Source organism: Anabrus simplex, chromosome 6, assembly GCF_040414725.1.
Source record: "Anabrus simplex isolate iqAnaSimp1 chromosome 6, ASM4041472v1, whole genome shotgun sequence".
Classification (NCBI taxonomy): domain Eukaryota; kingdom Metazoa; phylum Arthropoda; class Insecta; order Orthoptera; family Tettigoniidae; genus Anabrus; species Anabrus simplex.
This window is the reverse complement of record NC_090270.1, coordinates 126,978,715-127,004,634: the sequence shown is the minus strand read 5'-3', so window position 1 is coordinate 127,004,634 and position 25,920 is coordinate 126,978,715. Positions and strand designations below refer to the sequence as shown.

General features: G+C 41.6%; 2 protein-coding genes across 13 annotated transcripts in view; one reads left to right on the top strand and one right to left on the bottom strand.

Annotated features, from left to right (window-relative positions):
• Nucleotides 1-25,920, top strand: part of LOC136876182 (coiled-coil domain-containing protein AGAP005037) — a 1,087,707-nt gene that overhangs the window by 752,514 nt on the left and 309,273 nt on the right. The window lies entirely within an intron of this gene.
• On the bottom strand, nucleotides 1,200-25,584 carry LOC136875379 (pentraxin-related protein PTX3-like). Its single transcript, XM_067148933.2, has 4 exons — nucleotides 25,441-25,584; nucleotides 24,006-24,111; nucleotides 17,186-17,400; nucleotides 1,200-1,499 (listed from the first exon to the last, which is right to left on the bottom strand). The coding sequence occupies exons 1-4, from the start codon at nucleotides 25,582-25,584 to the stop codon at nucleotides 1,200-1,202; spliced, it is 765 nt and encodes a 254-aa protein (XP_067005034.2).

Genomic DNA, 25,920 nt, shown 5'->3' with positions numbered 1-25,920 from the left:
GTTTCGTAACATTCAACCAAGGTGCCATCCGATGTGCGAGGGAGCAAACCCACTCAAGAAAGTTAAACAGTACAGCTGAGAAATTTGTTGCCCACTAACTACATACCACAAGGACGGGCTTCTTGACAGGCTTAATGGTTTCAATGGGGTATTAACTGTAGTTCCCGTCACGAAAGCCAAGCGATACTGTTGAGGATGCCGTCACACTGACCATCTATCTGGGTAACAGTTGTCTTGGTAAGCCAAGGCCGAAAAATGTGCTGTATGTACCTAGGTTCTTTTAGTAGCAGTAATAACGTGTATGACCGGCGTGCCAACAGTCTAATTCTATTGCTTAAAATAAGCCTACCACGGCATAATTATGGTATTGTTATCATGAAAACACGTGTAATTTTCTAGATTATGCGTATTTTTCCATTGATCCTACATTACGAAAACAAAAATAGAAGTGATCACACAGATATCGTGTTGCTGTTATGAAAAGTCTCTAGAGATCAGGATATAAAGTCACTTAAGTTCTGCATTTTAACGCAAGAATGTATGCATGTATATAAGATCCGGACTGGAGTATTAGGCCATAACATGTAGGCCTACTGTCATGTAACTTAGATATATCCACACAGAGAAATACGTGATTGTTGGACCTATATGAGGTGCTACACTCTATCTGTTAAATTTGTATCCAAGAGTTGTACTATCATTATCGTAGCGCCACCGAAAATCTGTACGTGATTGAATATTGAGTCAAGATAGGTGTAAGATATGTAAATTGTTCACACTCGGTCCATACTGCCATTACGGTACCACCTTAAAATAAGTCATTGTTAAGCTAAGAAATGCGCCAAGTACATTACGGAAGTTCACACACGGAGGGTGCTGTCATCATTGTAGCCCCATAGAATACGCGTACGTGTTTATTGGACCACCATACGTGACAAATGTTCACATAGAAGTCGTACTGACATTACTGTGGCTCAATCGAAGGCCTGTAGATGATTGTTAGACCAGTAATACGAGGTAGAAATGTTCACTCGCAGGTCGTGCTATCATTATGGTAATCCTTCGAAGATTTGTTAAAAGATTATTGGGCTATAAATACGGAGAGTACATCGGCAATGTTCACACACAGACCGTACTGTTATTATGATAGTTCCATCGAAGACCTGCTCCGAGAGTGCTTGGCTAAGAAGACAAGTAAATTAGAAATGTCTGCACACAGGCCGTGCTGGCATTACAGTAGCTCCACCGAAGACTCTTATAGGAGTTTCCGGCCAGTTTATGAGGTATCGTCCTTTGCTGATTGGCGGCGCTCCTCGTCCTGCTGTGCAGTAATGGTAACCATACCGCGCTAATTGCCGTCCTAGTGATGCACCGCCGCCCGTCACCAGATTGAAACCGAACACTTCTCCTTCGATACCGTCATCCAACCCTTTGTCTGCATCCGTCAACTCTTGGCCCACCACCACGTCACCTCCTCCTGGGATGGGCTTTCCTCGTAACTGAAACAAAGACAGTCCTTTTAAAGTAGATAACTATCCTATCGAATAACAATAATAATAATAATAATAATAATAATAATAATAATAATAATAATGAAAAAGTGGTCTGTGGTATTTTCATTTGGATTCAAAAGTAATTCAGGCCTTGTCCTGCACATAACTCTATAGACAACAAATTCAACTTCAAATGGATGAACGTAATATTTTTGTGGGGCGATGGTCCCAGCGGAAACGGCAAAAATTCTCGTCCAGAGACCGCAAGATTTGTGTTCATTTCCTGAAGGCGGTCTTTTTAGATTACGGGCCACTTTAAGAGAAACTACCCTTCTTCTTCTTCTTCTTCTTCTTCTTCTTCTTCTTCTTATTATTATTATTATTATTATTATTATTATTATTATTATTATTATTATTATTATTATTATTATTATTCTCCCTTTCTACCGATTTTCTCATACGTGTGGGGTCGCGGGTGCCAACTCTATTGCACATGTGGACTTGGCCTTGTTTTACGGCCGGATGCCCTTTCTGACGCCAACCCGATATGGAGGAATGTATTCACCTTTGCGTATTTGTGTGATGGTTGGTAGTGTGGTGTGTTGTCTGAATATGAGAAAGAAAGTGTTGAAATAAACACAAACACCCACTCCGCGAGCCGGAGTAATTTCTGAGCCCAGCGGGAATCGAGCCCGGGACCCTCTGAACCGAAAGCCACAACGCTGACCATTCATCCAAGGAGTCTAGCTAACAGAACCTATCCTGCAATACTATATATATATACCTAATAACACCCATACTTCATCAGTTTCCATACTGTCAAAGCCATGATTGAGACTGAGATTTAATTGGAGGCTACATTTTGCTGTGGCTTTTGCAAGAGACAGATATAAAAATACCACTTCCATCAAGAAAACGCCACGGGGATGCTATAGAATTAGGCCTCTCGAAATGTTTCATCAGAAAGAAAAGAATAATTCAAAACACAGTTCACTCGTACCGGCTACGAAGTACAGGCCTAATAGCTGTAAACTTGCTTTCGGGCTCGAGACCCACCATCGGCAGCCCTCAAGTTCAGATTCTAGTTTCCAATTTTTACATCAGGGAAGTGTTGACGCTATATCTCAAGGCCATGATCGTTATATTTCCTCTTTCCCTTCACGAGATGTGATAACCGAGAAATATCCTAGTGGGCTTCTCTCACAAGCGGGAGGGTCCGAATCGTGATCAATGCATGTACGATTTTTGGAATCAAAGGTAACTTTCCGTAGTTCGGATTCCACGTAAAGCTCGATGATCTATAGCTTTTGATCAAGTAAACCTTCCAGTGTGTTTGATAGCTTCTCGATCCTCATTTTTTCCTGAATTAGTGTCTCCGAATTCCAGTCTTTCGTCTTCTTCTTTTGGGGTCGCGGGTGCGAATTGTGTCACACATATGTAGATTTGGCCCTGTTTTACGGCCGGATGCCCTTTCTGGTGCCAACCCTATATGGAGGAATGTAATCACTATTGCGTGTTTCCGTGGTGGTTAGTAGTGTGGTATGTTGTCTGAATATGATGAGGAGAGTGTTGGGACAGACACATACATCCAGTCCCCGAGCCAGAAGAATTAATCAGAATCGATTAAAATCCCCGACCCGGACAGGAATCTAACCCGGAACCCTCTGAACCGAAGTCCAGTACGCTGACCATTCAGCCAACGAGTCGGACCCACCGAATCCCATTCTCCTTCCCCATAAAATAAATACACCACCACTCACCGAAACTGTGCTTTTTATTAATGCAACATTAAGGCAGCTAACAAATAAAAACTGTATTCGTTTCGGATTTTGTACCTGCAATCCAGTAGTTACAAATATAAGTACAGACTTTCGAGAAAGAAGAGGAGGTAGACTGATCGTCCTGGGACATTGAAGGTCTCTTGAGTAAGTGGTCTTGACCGTGGCAATGAATTGTCTGCTTGGCACGAGAAGTCTATGTGTGTGTTGTTCTTGAGTAATGTCAGTGAAGGAGTGAAAGCTGCGGCTTATGACTTCCATGGTCCATCAACTTCAGGTGTCCTTCGAACTTGTGTTATTACCGCCTTCTTCCCTGGTGTGTAATACGATCTTGTTTAGCGGTTCGCTACGTGATTGCACCCTGTGGTGTAGTTCAGACACCATGCATCCCTCCAAGTTTTCAACTAAGCGAACACATCTGATTGTGAGAATACATTCGGATAATGGTTTGTTGTATAATAAAGTGAGCTTAGAGTGTGTATTTTTCGGAGAGGCATGCAATACTTCGTTTTTCAGTAAGGTAAGGTAATAATAACAACTCAAAAACAGTGTGCATGCATTTCGATTTGACGCCGGTCAATTTCGATGTTCCACGAACCCACTACGCTTCTACGTGGCGCGTCCCAGGTGGCGGATAGGGGGGTCCTAACCGGCTTGCCGGCAGACTTGAGGGAAATAAAATAGCTCTCGCGGACCAAACACACAACCCCATGTGGGTGGGAGACGCAGACGAAGAATACACCCACGGTATCCCCTGCCTGTCGTAAGGACCGACTAAAAGGGACGACTAAGGGATGATTGTATTAGAACCATGAGGCTACCTATGATTAGTACCACTACGCGGGGAACACCGTGGGTCGCTTTTACTTGCGCGTAGTACCACTAGGTTTGTGATTAGTAGCGACAGAGTGCGTTGCCGGCTTTTACAGTTCCTGTGATTAGTACCACTTTAGGAGCGACACCATGGGTGGGCAACACCACGGTCCTGGCTTGCCTATGATTAGTACCCACTATATGAGGAACACCACGGGATAGTGCGAGTCCTTATGGTTAGTACACGTATGTGATGAACACCATAGGTTTGCGTTGCCTGTAAATGGCGCCGCAATGTGCGAAACCCCATAGGTCTGAATTACATGAGCGAGTTTCATTACCTGTGAGTAGTACCATAATGTGTGGAATACCGCGAGGCTACGCTACTTTTGATTAGTACCGCAACATGACAAATACCATGGTTCTACTTTCCTAGCGATAAGTACCATTATGAGGGGACGATGACTTGGATTTTGGACTCCTTTAGACTACAACCATCATCGATTCAGTAGTATGCTATAGCGGCAGTCCCTTGGTCAGTAATACTATTGTTTTTCGTCAGTTTCTGTGCATGTGAGGCACTGTGGGTCGGATCCACTGATTGTTTTATATTTATATCCATCCATTCATTCTTCGTTCTCACGTTTTGAATTCTGGTCACTGGTGGATTTTGGACTTTTAATTTTTCATTACATTTCGTACCATTTCGTACCATTACGGGCCGATGACCTAGATGTTAGCCCCTTTAAGCAGCAAGCATCATCATCATCATCATCATCATCATCATCAATTTCGACGTTCCGTTCTTCTCACCGAGATAGGAGAGGAACGGATCTGTGTTGAACAATTTGTAGCTGGTTTGTTTATTTATTTATTTATTTATTTATTTATTTATTTATTTTTTATTATTTATTTAATTTATTTATTTATTTATTTATTTATTTATTTATTTATTTATTTATTTATTTATTTATTTATTTATTTATTTATTTCCGGCATCCTATGGCGTGGAATGTCAAATGGATGTTTTCTGCCCGTCAAGAATCTGATCACATCTGGCGGCCATGAACCCACAATCTTGAAGTCGGAAGCTGACACATTACCATTCATCCACACTAGGAACTAAAATAAAAAAAAGAACAACAAGAAGAAAATCTTTATATAGGGTATATACAGTATATTGTACCAGGATCAGCGGTGTTCAATGGTCATTATTACATAAGATGTTACCAAACATATGGGAAGTAACTGGGGGATGGATAGAGAGTGCACACCTAAACAACCCCTGCACATATTCCCTATGGTCAATCGTTTTCAAGCTAAGCGTGTTTTGGTTATTAGTTTGAGTTGAGTAGAGGAGAGTTCATATTTGGAATTAATTTTGGAGTCAGGCGTGCCATTACGGACATTGCAGTACTTTGCCTGCTTCTGGAATAAGGTTGCCATCGAATAAATGCAATGCTTGAAGTGTTCGAACGTCTCCGACAATCATTGAGACAGTGTTTAGACGTGCATTCAGGCGCAAGGTGGTCTTTGAGCACTTTTTGTATTAGAATGCAGTATCCTTGCTCGTACACCAACATGCCGATAGCTACTCGACATGGGATGCGCCAGGTAAAGCTATCCACCCCACGATTACCTCCCACCTGTTTGAGAACACCCTGGATTTACCTACTACAAAATACGAAAGCTCCGATCGACGTCTGTATGTTCGTTCGGGCTAACCTCGAGAAACACTAACGTGATTTTCATTATCCTGCAGATACTGCTACTTTGCTTTCATTTCGTACCCTGATGGGGTAGGGCGGACCTCGTAAAGGGTGACGCCCTCTCTCGGACTAGGAGATGTGTTGCGGTGATTTGAAGTGCGGAGAAGGGTAAGGCGGGAACGTCCGTGGCCTATAAGAGGAACTGTCTCGGCATTCACCTTAGTGAGGAGAACAGAAATCCACGGAAAAACTTTTTCAGAACAGCCGATGGTGTAAACATCCCACCGCCTCCCGAATGCAAAGCTCTTTTTCAGGCTATAACTGTTCGTGTCAACAGATAATTCGTTGAGGAATATAAATGTATGAAACATTAATCACAAAAAGGATCCGGTCAGTGACTCATAGTAATGAAATTCAAAGAACGCCTTATTTTTGGTTTTCTTTTTCTTTTTCTGGTTTACATGCTCTAACCATTAATGAAGCACTATATGACACCGGTATTTGAAGGAATTATTGTCTGTAAAACTTTCCATTAAACGTCCCAAAATCGTACATGTAATAAATGTGATTTGGAATGTCTATTCTCACTGCAAACAAAACTTCGACAACGCGGCATCTCTTAAAATCCATAGTAATTGAATAGACGTTCATAAGTATTATTGTTATTATTATGAAAACTGACACTCGAATCTAACAAGAGTACGTTTATTTACAGAAGTCAGCTGGACTTTTTCGATAAGTTACGGTACTTAATCATTGCCCCAGAGGAGTGCGACAGGCCTCGGCAGCCAGCAAAATTCCTATCCTCGCCGCAAGATGGGGGCTTCATTCATTCCACCCCTGACCCGGTCAATGACTTGAAAACAGGTTGTAGGTTTTTTTCATTTTTCACGGTACTTAAGGAAAATGAGAATTATCGATGAATGAGGGAAAAATTAGCCTTAATTACAATTTTTGTGAAGCTTATTAATGAACAACATTTAAGAGCTGAGTTTTAATGAATTTTTCGGATAAGCATCAAATGTGTCACCACAGATCTTTTACATCATACGATATGGCGTATCGAATTGAGTTCTTTCCGCCATTCAAAATTCCGACTACCTCTGCCGAGTTTGAACCCACCCATCGGGAGACATACACTCTACCACTGACTCACAGAGGAATTGATTTGAAATGTTCATTGTGAAATCGATCTCCTTGTGAACAAGGGATGGTAAAAAAAAAGTAATCACCTTCTTCTCCTTCTATTACTACCACCGCTCTTCCCACACCTGTGGAGTCTCGAATGTGACTGTGTTGCACATATTGATTTGGCCCTGTTTCACGGGGATGCCCTTCCTGACGTCAACCCTATGTGGAGGGATGTAACCACTATTACGTGTTTCCGTGGTGGTTGGTAGTGTAATATGTTGAGTAAATATAAAGAGGAGAGGGTTGGCACAAACACAAACACCCAGTCCCCGAGCCGGAAGAATTAATCAAATGCGATGAAAATCTCCGATTCGAACGAGTGTCGAACCCGGGACCCGCTGATCCGAAGGCCTCAATGCTGAATTTTCAGTCAAGGAGTCTGATTATTTGCCTACTACTGTAACGGATATTTTTGCTGTTAGTTCTTGACTTGGTGTTCTCGATATTCAGTACTCATACCTAAGTTCATTACTCGGTAGACAGTGTAGCGGATAGTGTATACAAAGTGAGACCTATCTCTTTACCGGAGAAGTAGAAGATAAATTCTTTTATCCATAATCTTGCCACTGAGTAGGATGGAGTTGTTAGCTCTACGCCTGGCCGCCTTTGTAACTAACCTAGTACTCATTTCTGGTGTAGAATGGGTGAGTCGCAGGCTATATGGAAGATTCGCTCCTAAATAGGAATTCGAACCGAGTGAACCAAGCTCGCCTTTGCCACCTCAGCTAGGCAGACCCTCCGTTAGAAAGCCTTTCATTACCCAGCAGGGTTTCTAAATTCCATACATCCACACACATCACGTTTCACAATGTGACGTTTCCTATTATCCTCTTGCGTGATCTAAACCAAAGCTGTGGCATGGAGCAAGAGCTCACAGCAAACATCTATGAAGAAAATAAGCGAGTGGATAAGTAACTAGGTCGTAAAATGCAGTAAGTAGCAACACAAGCATAAACATCAAACAGTACTGAATGTCGCCAGAAACCTGCCACTGCAACGAGAATGGATGCAGCAAGATGGAGCTATAGCGTGTGTTGAGGGGGGGGGGGGGTCACTTAATTTTGTGAATTCTTAATTACTATATTGCCCCGTGTCATTTTATTGGGACAGTTGGTATAATTGAAGAGCGGACGATAAGTCTTTCTGATCCTTGGTTTTGATATTTAGCATCAGTCCAGTTCGACCCCATCCCCTGTACTAACCATCGAATCGGTCCGACCACTCCTCCCTCCTGTACTATTCGTCGGACCAGTTCGACCGCACTAATTGGTTGATCTCCAAATTCCTATAATCATCGGAGCAATTCGACAAAAACCCTTAATTTTCCGTGGAGTAGAATTCATCCCAATCCCCGGATCTCGGACACAGTATTTTTTTCTTTACGTTCCACTAACGGTTTTCGGAGACACCGAGGTGCCGGATTTTTTCCCCGCAGAAGTTCATTCACAGGCCAGTAAATCTACCGACATGAGGCTGTCGTGTTTGAGAACCTCCAAATACCACCGGACTGAGCCAGGATCGAACCTTCCAGGTTGGGGTCAGAAGGCCAGCGCTTCAGCCGTCTGAGCCACTCATTTATTTTTTCTTGCGTCCTTGCAGCTACCTATGTTTATCAATATGTTCGACAGTCTACTCGCTGAACGATGCGTGAGACGTGAGGATCCACATTCTGAACACATGCTGTAACGACACAGGTAGATACGTACTGCCGTTGTCACCCAGCACGAAATGACGTATCTTGAGGTTTAGAGCATGTTGTACTCTTTGTCTTGTCGCATACTGTATTTAGGCTGTGGTAACATGCGTAGTCGAATCCTAAGAGATCCGAAGTTATAAGCAACCTTGAACGTGGACAGCATTCGGATGGTGGTCCAAGTACTGTTGGCTGAAGGAGGATCGCCGAAGAGACTGGGCACACTGTTAAATCAGGCTCAGGATGCCTGGTCAATGGTCCTCTAGGTTACCTTTGGCAACCGACTAGGTCGTCAACGTCAAGGTTTTCATAAGTTTCTTAGCTTATTTTGACATTACTATAAAATGTTGTGTTTGCTAGAAGTTCGTAATATACAGACAGATAAATAACATGATTTTATGCCCCCAGAATATGGATACGTACTGTACACTAAAATTGATCTTTGTTCAAAACATACATTTATAGACCTATACCAAATTACTTGGTGTTTAAATATCGCAAAAAAAATTAACAACGCTCGCAATTAAATGTACATATTTGAAGACTCACGGGAATAAAACAGGTTAGTCAACTTGTCGCAATCGGGTTAGCGGTGATATACTGGACATCGGACCAAGCTTAATTCAGTTAAGTTTATCACATTTCAAACTTAAGTTGAAAATGAAAACCTACAACCTGTTTTCCAGTCATTGACTGGGTCAGGGATGTAATGAATGAAGGATATATAGGCTGTTAGTACGATGGGGTCGCCACTCCCAAAGTGATATACTAATGACTGATAGATGCTATGAAATGAGAATGGAGAGTGTTGCTGGAATGAAAGATGACAGGGAAAACCGGAGTACCCGGAGAAAAACCTGTCCCAACTCCGCCTTGTCCAGCACAAATCTCACATGGAGTGACCGGGATTTGAACCACGGTATCCAGTGGTGAGAGGCCGACGCGCTGCCGTCTGAGCCACGGAGGCTCCTCAAACTTAAGTTATTCAAAGAAAATGATTCTGTAACTTTTTGTTTGTCTAGTAAGGATTTTAAAATTTTGTTTTGCTGAGTTCTGAAGGAAGTTGACTTGCCTGTTTTTTTCCCCTGGCACTTCATTTTATGTTCGTGCATCATTATTTTTTAAATATTTCATTAAGCATAAAATTCTGCGTCAAATTAAAATCACAAATATCATGAACAGCCAAGCCCTAGGAAATAGTCTCATTATGCAGGCTATTTGATTTTACTAAACTTTAGATAGAAGTTGCTCCACAAACTAATACTGGGCTAAGCCGTTGTATTTTGCCCTCTAACCTTCCAACCGCGCCGAATTCCGTTCTGGCACACGGGTTGGCAAACGCAGCATGGTTTGTTTTGATTATACAATTTTATGGCTTACGATAACCTACTGAGTAAAATCTATTTAGAGTTAAAAGGATGTTTTGCATGAAGTTTTTATAGTCAAGACAAATTAAGAATGTAAATCATCGCTTGATAGTCCAGCAAAATTATCAGGTTATTGAATCTGTAAAAATTATATCTAGATAACGATCTGCAGTCCTCGTAGAAAGCGAAGCGTACTATTCATCAATATTTCATTAGTGCGGCACGGTAGAAGGACTTGATGACTCTTGCTTAATATCCAGTTGAAATTAATTTTCCTCTGCTCCTTTCTTGAAGAATCAATAGAATTCTAATGTATGGTACCTGTTGACGGCTTAATGACGCAACTGGCTAGTTGTTGTTCTTACCACTTGTGCTACCGAACTCGATAGCTGCAGTCGTTTAAGTGCGGCCAGTATCCAATATTCGGGAGATAGTAGGTTCGAACCCCACTGTCGGCAGCCCTGAAAATGGTTTTCCGTTGTTTCCCATTTTCACACCAGGCAAATGCTGGGGCCGCTTCCTTCTCACTCCTAGCCCTTTCCTGTCCCATCGTCGCCATAAGACCTGTCTGTGTCGGTGCGACGTAAAGCAACTAGCAAAAAAAAAAAAAACCACTTGTGCTAAAAATTGAGGGATCAAATCCCAACACAGTCGATTGGCATGTAAGTTATTTAAATCTATAGAAGCCTACTTTTGTTTCTTTCTTTCTTTCTTTCTTTCCTAATCCGTTTACCGTCCAGGATTGTTTTTTCCCACGGACTCAGCAAGGGATCTCACCCGTACCGCCTCAAGGGCATTGTCTTGGAGCGTAAGGCGGGGGAATACAACTGGAAAGAAGGACCAGTACCTCGCCCAGACGGCCTCATCTACTATGCTGAAAAGGAGCCTTGTGGAGGAATGGAAATATTGGAAGGGATAGACAAGAAGAGAGAAGGAAACGGTCATGGCCTTAAGTTAGGTACCATCCCAGCAATTGCCTAGAGGAGAAGTGGGGAAACCACGGAAAACAACTTCGAGGATGGCTGAGGTGGGAATCGAACACCCCCACCCCCACCCTTCTGCTCAGTTGACCTCCCAAGGCTGAGTGGACCCCGTTCCAGCACCATTTTAAAATTTCGTGATAGAGCAGGAAATGGAACCCGGGCCTCCGGGGGTGGCAGTTAATCACACTAACTACTACGCCGCAGAGGTGGACTAGGAACGCTTCTTCAAGGGGAAAATACTATATCTCGAGCCTTTCGTCTATCCCAACGTACCGTATATGCTTTATTATATTGTATTTCATTTACTATTCTCTAATACTTTCAGTTGAGTTCCATTTTATTCTCATGTGTTTAAATTATGACGCAGGCCTACGAAATGTTACCCAATAGGTTTCATTTTACATTGAGATTATTCTCAAAATATCTCTTCCTCCTGCCGATGAGGGTACACAGAGTTTGCCATGTGTGAGAAACTGCGTGATAGTGTGGTGGAGGATAGTGTTGTGTGCGAATTGCACGAATGTTGGGGACAGTGCAAACACTCAGTAGCCAAGCCAAGAGAATTAACTATTTAAGATTAAAATCCTGTACCCGGCTGGGAATCGAACGTGGGTTCCTCTGGACCAAATGTCACTACGCTGACCATTCAGCCAAGCAGCTAGACATAGCGTCTGTATCCAGAACGAAGAGCAACGGCGGAAGAACTAAATTTTGGTGAAGTCCTGCCTTCGCAGGGACGCCAGAATGTCAGAATTTTATCCCCCGGGAGTTCTTTAATACAGGGTGACCCAAAAGTACCTTAAACATTTGACGAGGCAATACTTCACAGAATATTGGAGGTAGAAAGGTAATAATTGACACACATGATGGGCATGACATGGGGTTTTATTGATACCAATAGATGGCGCTTCATACTATACAAAGCAATAATTAGCATAACAATCGAGGTTTAACTAAGACGATGTTCTTTATAATTCATGCTCAACATGTCGGCCGTCATTCATCAACAATGCCTGTAGTCGAGGAACAATGTTGTGAACAGCACTGTACAGCATATCCGTAGGTATGGTGAGAAATAGCCGTCGGATGTTGTCTTTTAGCATCCCTAATGAGGTCGGACGATCGCGGTTTACTTGCAACTTCCGGTAACCCCACAACCAATAATCACAAGGATTGAGGTCGGGAGATCGGGGAGGCCAAGCATGGCATGGCGCGATTGGAGGCGCATCTGACGCCCTCTCTCACAACAGCTTCTTTCATACCGTCCCATGCGGCATCACTGACGTGTTGCTGTTCAGCGCCATCTGTTGGCCTTTTAATGCACTCGTTGTTGGTGCAAATAAAACCCCATGTCATGTCAACCATGTGTGTCATGTACTACCTCTCTACCTCCAATGTTCCGTGAAGTGTTGCATCGTCAAATGTTAACAGACTTTTGGGTCAGCCTGTATTGTGGAAACCAACGACACGGAGTTGGCGCACTTAAACATCCTCGGATGCTGTTGAGCTCAGCCGGGATTGAACTGCTATCTTGGAAATGGAATCTTAAATGACTAACAGACTCCATCACTGAGGACGGCAATTTTATTCCCGTCTGCTCCTTCACAAAGTAAATTCGCCGAGGCAGTGCTATCCCTAATTCCTGCAATCACCAATCTATCCACACCACTCATTCATTTACTTACGAACTGGAACTGCAGTATGCACCATACTATGATATTCCCCATACACATTTTTACTCCAAACCTATCCTATCCTTTTTTCAATGCTTTCAAGGTTAACGTAAGATTTCCTACACCTCGTTTGTTTCCTTCTTTCGCATAAGGAATTCTTCTTATTTATTTATTTATTTATTTATTTATTTATTTATTTATTTATTTATTTATTTATTTATTTATTTCATCCGTTTACCCTCCAGAGTTGGCTTTTCCCCGGACTCAGCGTGGGATCCCACCTCTACCGCCTCAAGGGCAGTGTCCGGGTGTGTGAGACTTGGTCTGGGTGGTACAACTGGGGAGGAGGAGCAGTACCTCGCCCAGGAGGCCTCCCTCACCTGCTACGCTGAACAGGGGCCTTGTAGGAGAAGGGAAGATTGGAAGGAACGGGGAAGGAAACGTCCGTGGCCTGACGTTAGGTACCATCCCAGCATTTGCATAGAGGAGAAGTGTGAAACCATGGAACACCACTTCAAGGACGGCTGAGGAGGGAATCGAACCCACCTCTCTTCTACTCATTTCACCTCCCGAGGCTGAGCAGACCCCGTTCCAGTCCTCGTACCACTTTTCGAATTACGTGGCAGAGCCGGGAATCGAACCCGGGCCTCCGGGTGTGGCATCTAATCACACTAACCATTACACCGTAGAGGTGGAGAAGGAAATCTTAACACGTCCATTTCCGTTTATATTGCTGACACATTTAATTATACCTTCTCCTTCATAAGCCTCGTTGATATCGATAGGACCCGGTTAAGTACCGGTTTAGTAGTTGAGTCATTTCCGAGGCGTTCTTAGTTTGTAAGATACTGCAGTTCCCCGTAAGAAATACGTTACTTCACATGATAACATTGTTAGTTAACACAGCCTAGAGCAGTATAACACCATCATTGTAAAAATATGTTTACGTGCGACCTAATTAATGTACAAGGGTCACTTTACATTGATTATGACTGCAGTGTTGATATTAACATAAAATTACACTGCAGCCTGTTCAACATAACCCCCAACATAGTTGTACGCACCGCTGGTAGTGATCTGTCAGTTCATGCCTGCCAGCAGCTATTATAATTCTTTGGGGATAGCTCATATTTATTTACAGCTCCATTTTTTTAGTAAAGCGTAGCCACAGTAAAGAGACTGTCTAACTAAAGCAGTAAAGGCGTTATCGGTTCACCCGGAAGGGTGTAGGTTCGATTTCCCGCCAGGAAGTCGAAAAATTTAAGAAACGAGATTTCCACTTCTGGAACGGTAGATGACCCTGACGTTCACTCAGCCTGATTTCTGGGGGCAAATGCGGCCGGATGCAGAGCTAACCACTCTATGGAGAACGTGCAAGTGACTACTAGCGCTAAAGGTGGTGAAACATTGAGGTGGCGTGCAGGCTATGCTGCTTTAGCTAACGCACGACTATGGTGCTGACTGATGGAAAGATTTGTTATTTGTCTGTATAATAGTATATTTTAACACATGATTTACATGAAGAGGCAATATGGAACGTTCTCGTCGTGCAATGTCATTTTTGTGTCGTGAACTGCCATAATTCATAACGTTATAGCGATCCTAGTGTAAAGTTTTTCGCTTTCAATACGAAAAGGACATTGGCAGTGAACCGAATGAATTTTAAGTATCGTGAAATAATACCAGAAATATAATTGACACCATGATGATGAGAGTTCGTCCTTGTTTATTATATTGTTATTATTTAATCCGTTTACAGTTCAGAGGTGGTTTTTCTCCTCGAACTCGTCGAGGGATCCCACCTCTACCGCCTCAGGCATTTGGTTGGGGATATAACTAGGGAGGAGGACCAGTACCTCACCTGCTATGCTGAACAGGGGCCTTGTGGAGGATGGAAAGAACACAAGGAAGAGGGAAGGAAGCGGCCATGGCATTAAGTTAGGTACCATCCTGGCATTTGTCTGAAGGAGAAGTGAGAAACCACTTCGATGATGGCTGAGGTGGAAATCGAACCACTCTCTACTCAGTTGACCTCCCGAGGCTGAGTGGACCTCGTTCCATTCCTCGTAACACTTTTCATATTTCGTGGAATAGCTGAGAATTCAACCCGGGCCTCCGGAGTGGCAGGTAATCAAACTAACCACTACACCACAGAGGTGGACGCCTTTAACTTCTATTCCTCCATAAGGCCTTCATTGTCTATACGGAGATAGGTTTGTTCATTTGTTGTAGATCAGTGAACTCCAATAATTGAAAGTGTTCTACCTTTCTTTTGCTATCTGTTTAACATTCCACTAACCCAGGATTTATTTTGGTCTACTTAAGTTACAGCCCCCTCATTTGTGTGGGGGTGAACATCGGAACCCATAGAAATCCATCGTCGCGTCCACAACGGTGGAGTTCGATTCTACCCTCTTATCGATCCATGACCTGTACCACCACATAGCCAGCTTGCTCGGTAAATCACCACTGGCACACTTCTCTGTATTAGTTATCCTGTTGTCTATCTTTGACCTTTATTATCATACGACTTTACAAATAAAACTCTCATTACATGGCGGAGTTCTGGCTTTCTGTGCCCAATTTCGCAGTTTCGATCCGATAGCACAAGGTGCTCATATACGACAGCCTCGTGACGGTAGATTTATTGGCACGTAAAAGAACTCCTGTGGGATGAAATTCCAACGCCTCGAAGTCTCAAAAGGCCGTGAAATGAATTAAGAAAAACAGCATTCTTATTTACAGCTGACTTAACGCTACTAGCCCGTAATTCACTCGCCACCATGTCTTTCCATTTATTGGCAATTAATAGAGCATAAGGTAAAGAATATTCATGTCAACTTTTACATTAATATTAAGACATTAAATAATTACCCCGTCCACCTCTGTAGTGTCGTGGTTGGTGTGATCAGCTGCCACACCCGGAGGCTCGGGTTCGATTCACGAATCTGCCACAAAATTTGAAAAGTAGTACGAGGGGTGAAACGGCGTCCACTCGGGGGGGGGGTCAGCTGAGTAGAGGTGGGTTCGATTCCCACCTCAGACATCCTGGAAGTGATTTTCCGTGGTTTCTCACTTCTCCTCCAGGCAAATGCCGGGATGGTACCTAACTTAAGGCCTCGGCCGCTTCCTTCCCTCTTCCTTGTCTATCCCTTCCAATCTTTTCATCCCCCACCAAGGCCCCTGTTCAGCATAGCAGGTGAGGCCGCCTGGTCGAGGTACTGGTCATCCTCCCCAGTTGTATCCCCAGATCCAATGTCTCACGCTCCAGGACACTGCCTTTGAGGAGGTAGAGGTGGGATCCCTCGCAGAGTTCGTGGAAAAAAACCAACCCTGGAGGGTAAGAAGATTAAGAAAGAAATAATTACCCCACTCTCAGACAATACTAACTGACCGTCGTATATTTTATGTTGTATAGCCTTGTTACTTAATTGGCTACTACTGTAAATGTATTTCCTGCAGTTATCAAGTAAAATACAATATTGGTAGTACGGAAGGATGCAGTATATTTGCTATTTTTGAAATTGAGGTTGCATTTCTTTTATTCGTTATGCCCGACTAAGGAGCACGTTTTTTTTTTGTTTTCTTCTTCTCTTCCCAGTATCCATCCATCCCCTCGCCGTGTTCCTTTTTACGTTGGTCAGTCCATCCCGTATTTAGTTGGTTGGACTTTACAGAACATTTGTGTTTGTGAATTAAGGTTCTGAATTTTATTCTATCTAGAATGGCATTTTCATTAATGCCAATTTCATTTAGGTCTTCACTGATTTCATTTAGCCAGTAGCGGGCGAGTTGGCCGTGCGGTTAGGGGTGCACAGCTGTGAGCTTGCATCCGGAAGATAGTGGGTTCGAACTCCACTGTCGGCAGCCCTGAAGATGGTTTACCGTGGTTTCCCATGTTCACACCAGGCAAATGCTGGGGCTGTACCTTAATTAATACCACGGCTGCTTCCTTCACACTCTTAGCCCTTTCCTGTCCCATCGTCGCCATAAGACCTATCTGTGTCGGTGCGACGTAAAGCAACTTGCAAAAAAAAAAAAAAAAAAAAAAATACTACATCACTGAAGTTATATAGAATTAAATTTACGATTATTTATGTCTTGTACATTTTTATTGTACCTTCTGTGATATCAAGAGTTATTCATGAATTTTGATTTTTTTTATTGCTAAGTCCATATTAATGCCGAGCCATGAGAAAATGGCTGAACAGAATTTAAATAAAATCGATATAGAAAGTTGGGGAATAAAACACTACAGTCTAGGCTATAAATAACTTTATTCGCACTGGATGAAATGGTAGTTTAGGGGATGGTGCCTAAAATTTAATTTTTAAATTCCTATATTGTTATGTAATTTAATAAAATCTTATTCACAACGTGTACATGATTTCATCTAGAATTCTGTACACAATTTTGAATTCCATAGCGAAGCACGGGTACACTAGGTAATAACTTCATAAAATTTTAGCCATAATGATGACTTACCGTTGGTGCTGTTCCTGACGCTACCAGTTCACCGTTGATGTGAAGCTCAAAATGTGCCTGTGCACTGTTCCAACTCTGACAGAAGTGGTACCACCGGTAGTGCATCAACTCGATACGAACGCGCATCACAGGCTGCTCTAGCACCTCCATATGCACCAAGGCGCTCTGGTGCGATGGTGACAACCAACCTCGAACCACGCGCTGGGTTTCTTTCTCTGTGGAAATAAGGATACATGAAAGTAAGAAGTGAAATTCCCAAAATCTCTCGAACAGTAAAAATGTGGCTGAAAATCACGGGAACGACAGTAACATATACTACTACTACTACTACGATGTGTTTACTATCCCTTAAACTACTGTTTCTAAAATGAAATGTCTTAAAATTAATACAATTTTCCGGGATTAGATTGCATAACGTTAAAGCTCAGACGTTAAACACCAAGACATATGTGGCGGTATGATATTAAGGCGACACTCCGGGGATAAAAATCTATATTTTGGTCATTTCGGTTAATTTTTAATGACTGAAATTGAAAGGATCGAGTTTCTTTTTTCTTATCACGAAGTTATTCCGCTGAATTCGAACAATTTATCATTGTAATGATGCTTTGTTTGCCAATTGTAATTTTACATTTAAATCCAATTTTTCTCCCGTAATAATTTGCCAAATGTAACAAAATTTGTCTGGTATATTTATCACAGCTATATTAAGAAACCTGCAAATGGAATTTTTGATAGCAGATTTTTTTCAAGTAGTAGGGATTTTTAAGTCCAAAATTTTAGAACGTAAAAATTACACAAACTTTAGTACGATATATCTCCTTGTATAAATTATATACAGAAAAATCGATACGTAGTGCTTTTAAAAGGCCATTACCTAGTTATTTTTCTTCCGAATCTGGATACAATTAAGACGAGGAAATTGGTCACCCTGAAAAAAATTACTCATAGTTGAAGGCTCGCCCATTTTATTTGTTCATAATGTGTCCCAGTGATCTCTTTCCGTGATCTAGCGATCACTTTTGAGTCACAATGCTAGTTGCCCAACGAACCTCGCTCCAGGATAATGGTGAGAGGTAGCAAGCGAACAAGGTCGTACACACCATTCTTTGGCTTGTTAGATGTAGAGCGATGGGAGACAGGCAGACAGAAGGCAGTAGGGCGGGTTCTGAGTCTCGCGTCCATCCCCGTGGATGACAGCCATTGTCAGAGGGTCAATTAATGGGCACAATAAATCAGTGAATACCAGCTTATTATTATTATTATTATTATTATTATTATTATTATTATTATTATTATTATTATTTAACCGAGCGAGTTGGCCGTGCGGTAGGAGTCGCGCATCTGTGAGCTTGCATTCGGGAGATAGTAGGGTTCAAACGCCATTGTCGTCAGTCCAGAAAATGATTTTCCGTGGTTTCCCATTTCACACCAGGAAAATGCTGGGGCAGTACCTTAATTAAGGCCATGGTCGCTTTCTTCCCTCTCGTAGCCCTTTCCTATCCTATCGTCGCCGTATGACATATCTGCGTCTGTGCGACGTGAAGTAAATTGTAAAATAATGGTTTTAGTGTCTGAAGGTTTTAGATTCCATCATACGGAACTGTATGACTGACTAGAAAAGATTACCACCACATTCAGAAAGATGAGTCTGACCTTTTACGGATACCTAATAGATGGGCGTATAGAATACTCGCCCTTCAGGATCAAATGCAAAAGTAATTCCCGTTGGCTTAAAGTGCACAAAGAAACCAAAAGAAATTCGAGACAGAACCATCTTCAGAAGGAAATTTGCGGATATGAGGGAGAATGCACAGAGCCATTTGCTAAATCGCGGAAGGGCGGCGAAAGAGAAACCTGAGACTGAAGAACCTTTGGCTGCTCTGTAAAGGATACAAGCCTCCGAAAGAAAAATGGCAAGTAGCTTGTGTATCCATGGCCCATAGCTAGCAAAAATAATGGTTTTAGGTCCCACTAACTACTATTGGGGATTTTGGGACCATCAAGATGACAGAAATTTGTCCTCTTGAGTTTCACATGCAGATAAATGTATCGACTCGAGGTTGGTTAGGACTGAGCTGGGATCGAACTCAACTTCTTGAGCTCAGAAGGTCAGCGTTCTGTCGTCTGAGCTCTTCAGCTCTGCTATTAGTATTATTATTATTATTATTATTATTGTTATTATTATTATATACATTTATCAGTATATATTTCTCTTCCTCTTATGGGCAGGCCATAGGCGCAAATCCCGTCACGTCCAAGGATTTTAACGCCATTTGATGGTTGAAACGGCTCTCATCTTTCACGCGAATACAATATGAGAAGCTGTTTTTGCAAGGGACAGTCAACAATTTAAATGATGAAAACGAAAAAAAAAAATCAGTGAAACCCACAGATATGATCTTCAGTAGGATAGAAACCACCTTCCCCAATGCACCGATTCAATCGGTGAGCACATCATCGATTGGTCCTTTAGATCACGGCAGTAGTAGGCGGAAAACGATGGAGAAAGGCCTTTCGAATCGAGTAACCGATCCCGAATATTGTTGAGTGGCATAAACGGAGTAGCGCCCTTGATCGTGAATGCCAAACGACACGTCTGGGGAAATCCTTACGTATCACATCGATATTTGTAAGCCACCTTGGAAACTCGAAAATCTATGAACCACGAATTAAATCAGTTTCCAGTGGTATCTACTATTAGAAAGTATTTTGGTTCAATGTTGTGAAAGTATTTTTTTTCTTCAATCAAACAAAATACCCTTCAGGACTGAGAGTGTAGCTCTGGCCTTGTCCTAACTTTACTCACACGATAATGTTCTAAAACGTAACTGTGAAACATGCTCTCAACCCATGTTCTAGTTCCTTTCACTACACAGCACACGAGTACACGTGATAAGAATAATATTACATTGTGGTGATATATCTGACCAAAGCTCGAAATTAGTTCATTCAGCATTATGAATAATTACATTATTATACAGGATAGTGACTACTAACCCAATATTAATGTCCGTTTACTTGGTAAAAGCAACAACCTGCATGACTGATCAGTGTGGAACTTCACTCTGCCTAGTAATCCATTTCTCCACGTCACAGAATAAAGTATGATGTAAATTTAGCCCGCAGCTCGAAAAATAAATCTGCTCACTGAAGGTGGAAATGGAAATGAGAGTATAGCAGTATAAAACCCAATTATACTTTGGGTCCATTCATGAATATATTCGAACTGAGTGAAAATAAATTATTAGCCCATTCGTATACTAGAAAGGGAGCATCAGAAGCATTTGAAGAATTCGACTGCTGTATAATCAAACCTTAATTTAACTATTAATTCTCTGAAGATAAAGCGTTTAGGTTTTCGACTAGAGAGATCGAGATTACGTAACGAAAGAGACTGGGATTTCAATCCTACTTCCTTGCCTAGACAATGTTTTGTCAATGCAAGTTCAAGCTGTTGGGAAGCGATGGGCATTTACCTTATCGGTATTCGCCGTAGGATACAGCTTATCAAATTTAAGAGCTTAGTAGTTCAATTCTTCTCACGAGCTCAAGATGGATTTGAGGACCTGATGGGGGATGCAATCAGCTTCGGCAACACAACTGAAAAGAAACCGGGTCTGAATTTCTGCTTTCGGCCATCCTGCGTAGTAGTGATTCCTCTTTTGAATGTCGGGATGATAACTAACGTATACAAATGTTCATAGGAGTGTGATAGTTGAGTGGCATTGTTAGACGTTTCACTCCAAGGAAGTCATTGTTCGAATCCCGGCAAATGCATGTGAGACTTTTAAAATGAAAGTCACACTGTTCCCTCGAAATCAACTGTCACATTAAACTTCAAGTTACCGAGCGAATTGGCTGCGTGGTTCCGTCACGTTCCTGTGAGCTTGTATTCTGGAGATGGTGGGTTTGAATCCTACCGTCGGCAACTTTGAATATGTTTTTCTGAGGTTTCACGTTTTTTACACCAAATAGGAAGGCTGCACCTTAACTAAGGCTACAGCATCTCCCTTCCTAATCCTAGCTCTTTCCCATTCTTATGTCGCCGAAAACTTTCTGTTAGTCCGACGTACAACCACCAGCAAAAAGACCTGCTTGTTTGGTTTGCTTTAAAACTATATTTTTGTTTCATGCAAGAGATCTGAGGTATCCTGATAAACACCCATGTGCACTTAAAGGAAATATAGGCTTCTGTATTAACCTACATCAGACGCTGTACCACTTATCCACAGAGCAAGCTTGTCGACCGCTGAAATCAATTCATGAATCTCAAAAACATTATCAGATACCTAATAACAAGTTGGGTGAAGAGGAAGAGCAGCACTGAGGTATTTATCACTGTCCAAGAAATAAGCCAATACCGGGCGAGTTGGCCGTGCGGTTGAAGGCGCGCGGCTGTGAGCTTGCATCCGGGAGATAGTGGGTTCGAATCCCACTGCCGGCAGCCCTGAAGATGGTTTTCCGTGGTTTCCCATTTTCACACCAGGCACATGCTGGGGCTGTACCTTAATTAAGGCCACGGCCGCTTCCTTCCAACTCCTAGGTATTTCCTATCCCATCGACGGCATAAGACCTACCTGTGTCGGTGCGACGTAAAGCCACTAGCAGAAAAAAAAAGACAGCTGTTGAGTCAGATTAGGAAGAGACAACTTTATTGGATGGGACATAGGCTTCGACATAGGAGTGTGTTGATAGAAATTTTGGAAGGTAAAATACCAGGGAAACGCCCCCGTGGAAGATCAAGAAAGACATTCACGATGACATTTCTTGTGAACTCAGGATGCAGGAGCTAGACAGACGCAAAACGTATTGCACAGGATCGATCCAGTTGGAGAAGTGTCATCGCAGAGGCAAACCAGTCATTAGACTATATTACTCCAAGAAGGAGAATAACAGTTATATAAATCTGTGATAAGGTCGTATTTAGTGTCATAAAGTCACTCCATCGCCCTTACATGGATAAAGCGATGAAATGTAAAACACCGGGCGAGTTGGCCGTGCGGTTAGGAGCGCGCAGCTGTGAGCTCGCATCCGGGAGATAGTGGGTTCGAACCCCACTGTCGGCAGCACTGAAGATGGTTTTCCGTGGTTTCCCATTTTCACACCAGGCAAATGCTGGGGCTGTACCTTAATTAAGGCCACGGCCGCTTCCTTCCCATTCCTAGACCATTCCTGTCCCATCGTCGCCATAAGAGATCTGTGTCGGTGCGACGTAAAACAAATAGAAAAAAAAAGAAATGTAAAACTTTTAGCAATTCTTCCCTAAGACAAATATCGACAAAAATTGCATGGAAAATGTGTGCGTCTCGGGGAGGTTTCCTCTCTGTTCTTCTCATTCCTTCGTTTCGGTAATAATAAGAAGTAATTTATTATCACCTTCGACCCCCATGGTTATTATTATTATTATTATTATTATTATTATTATTATTATTATTATTATTATTATTATTATTGGAGTATTATTTTTGTTATTTTGGAAACTCCGAGATTTAGGAGTATTGTTCGGCAGGAGTTCTTTTAAGTGCCGGTAAGTCTACCGTCACGAAGCTGTCATATTTGAGCACCTTCAAATATCATCGGACTGAGCTCTGGGATCGAACCCGCCAGTTTGGACTCAGAAAGCCACCACTTTACCGTTCGTCCGACTGGTAAAATGGATTACATTATATATTGTTCGATATATTTTCTAATAATAAATATTTCCTTGTGTTTCTTGCCAAGGAGTCAATGTCCTCCTTGCGTGCATCGTATGCATTTCCCTGCATGAACATTTTTTTTTTATTACGTGTTCAATCTTTCCAGTGCATGAAGCTCGAAGCTCAATGCTCTTATGTGTTTGGACTAATTATGTGTTATTATATTTCGTGCTGCTTCTTTTAAATGTAAACAACAGAAATTAATAAGTACTATAATTATTCTTTGCGAGCAATTGCGACACGTGAGGTTCATGATAGAGTTCACAAGCTATCACGCAGACTTGTCTAGAATTTCTAGAAAGAGAAGTTTCAAAAATGCATTGGTATACAGCTAGGGTTAGTGTTGTAACACTGGCGTTGACTGGGTAGCCTATTCTCCAGGCGCACGAAGTCCATTCTAGTTGTGTGCTTTGCAGGGGAAAGAAGATACAATAATTCTGTTTCAAGGAACTCAGTGTGGTTTAATCCTCATTCGCAAATCCAAAAAGTATGGATAATATAACCAATTCATAGCAGAAATTGTAGCGACTACTTATCGCGAGAAAAGAGTTTTGTTTATTCGAATTTCATTATTGTGTTGGTAAAAAGTTAATCTGTTCATAACCTTTGATTGGTCAGCCGTAAATAACAAGAAAGACTACACTCTACAAAACCATAAACCCATCTCGTTATTCGATGCTACTACTATGTAGTAGTAGTAGTAGTAGTAGTAGTAGTAGTAGTAGTAGTAGTATACTGGTTTATCGTCGCGTTAACTTCTGACACCTCTTCATATTCACATGGAGCGGCCATGGAGTGATCTACATGATTCTAGAAAAATACCATCTCTTCATAGAATTATTTCACTGTTGTTAGTTAACTGATACTGTTCGTGATGTTCGTGAATTGATTTCATACAGAACAGCTGCGTCATGCCTTTGACAGATTTCAAGAAGCTCTTACATAGGAAAGCATAGGTTAATGGAAAAAGCAATTTAGGTTTATGTATTGTAAGCACTTGCTTAGTGTTGATGCTCTTAACGATTGCTTATTTCAAGTTTTCATATTCATATTCCATACATATTTTTAAATTTCTTTACTTTTAAGGCTATCCGTTGTCCAGTCACATTGTATTTACTTACGCGAGTAGGAAAAAAGTGGATGTGGGTGTGTAAAGTTCTTGGTTCGCATCCACAGACAGTAGGTGAAGTCTAGCATCTCTGGAACTGCTACTTGATATCGGAGGAACTGAAACATCAGAGTGGCTGGTTACTGTTCTGTAGGCAATGATTATTTTGATATTTATGGAAGAAGAAAAAGTTGTACATCTTCCACGATTACTGCGCAGAAAGCATTACTTTGAACTTTAAATTCTCTGTATCTGAGGTCATCATTATAATCAATAACTTTGTCAAATATTACCAATTTCTTGATCTGAAAATGTTCTACTGAAAATCATAGTTCAAATTATATCATTTATGAGCAGTCTCATTCAAAATAAAGCCTTAATTTGATGATTTCTTTAAAAATGTAAAAAACATTTCACCAAGAAACTTTGACCATAGCCCCCTGAGATAGTACCATTTTGATTATTGGACTATTTACTGAACTATTTTTTAAATAACTCAAGAAATTAGTTGGGGAATTGGGAACAAGAAAACCAGAGGATCTTTGTTGCCGTTATAACTTAATTTAAGGATAAATGGACTCGTTGATTAGATCCGTGTACTGAGGAAATGTTAATACTCTATGAAAGAGAGAGAGAGAGAGGATGGTACCGCCTGTGTACTATCCGCTGGAGAATGCTAGATTGAGAGATAAATCGTATTATCCACTTGGAGGATACTGGATAAAGTGGCAGATATTGACCAGAAAGAAATATTATATATAGATAAATAGATATATTCTACTGTCCTGTAGGATAATATTGCGGAGCGAGGTGTTACTGTCATGTAGGAGAATATTTGATTGAAGGATAGGTGGAATTATTCTGTAGGAGAATATTATAAAGAGATATAAAGTGTTGCTGTCCAGTTATGGAATACTAGATGGAACTATATGGTACTATCCATTAGTAAAATACTGCATAGAGACATGCATGGTACCATCTTGTAAGAGAACATTACATACTGAGGTAAGTGGTACTATCTAGAAAGAGAATATTAGACATAGAAATATGGTACTATCCAGAAGGAGAATATGACATAGAGAGATATCTGGTGGTACCTGCCAGTAACAGAATAATAGAAAATGAGGAAGCGAATTCTGGGAGAAAGATACGAGGCACCATCCATCTTTTTTGTAGTCCAGCTCTTTTCAGGCACACCGCCAATGGAGATGACCTGTCTGTACCTTCTTTCATTAACCACATGCAACCCCCCCCCCCACCAGTCTTAAATCGCTGGCAGTTGCAGACCTCCGAAGACGGTAGTTAACATTGCTAAATTACACTATGTAGGACATGGTATTATAATATTTTAGAAAATACGTTTTAGTTTGAGAAGTATATAAATATGGTATCCATCAGTTGATTCCAGAGAATACGGTTTAGTATAAATGAGAAATGGAATACAATACCTGGATATATCCTTTCTGTGTGAGCGCGACCTTGAATAATTTGGAGGAGCGTGGAATTAATTCGTTGCTGGTAAAACCACGTGTCGGTCTCTTGGCGGAGGTAGCTGCAAATAAGAGCGTAAAGAGTGCCACCGAGGACACCATTCCGCTACACGTCGAGATCCTCATGGCATAATGACGTCTTCCCTCTCTCTATGATACTGAAAAATAACAAAGAAGATTTTGAAGCAGGCATTTTTGAAGCAGATCAAGTGTTGTGGATGTCATTGTCAGCACTATGGTGAAAGTATGCACCGCCCTGGACGAAATGATGTTATACGCTATCAAACTGTCTTCCAAGCGCGACGCATGAGTCTGCTCCCAACCACAGGGACATGATTTTGCATTTTAAAACCCCACGTGCACTGCCCATGATCGAGGCAATGTTACTCGGCTACAAAGTATTATTATTATTATTATTATTATTATTATTATTATTAT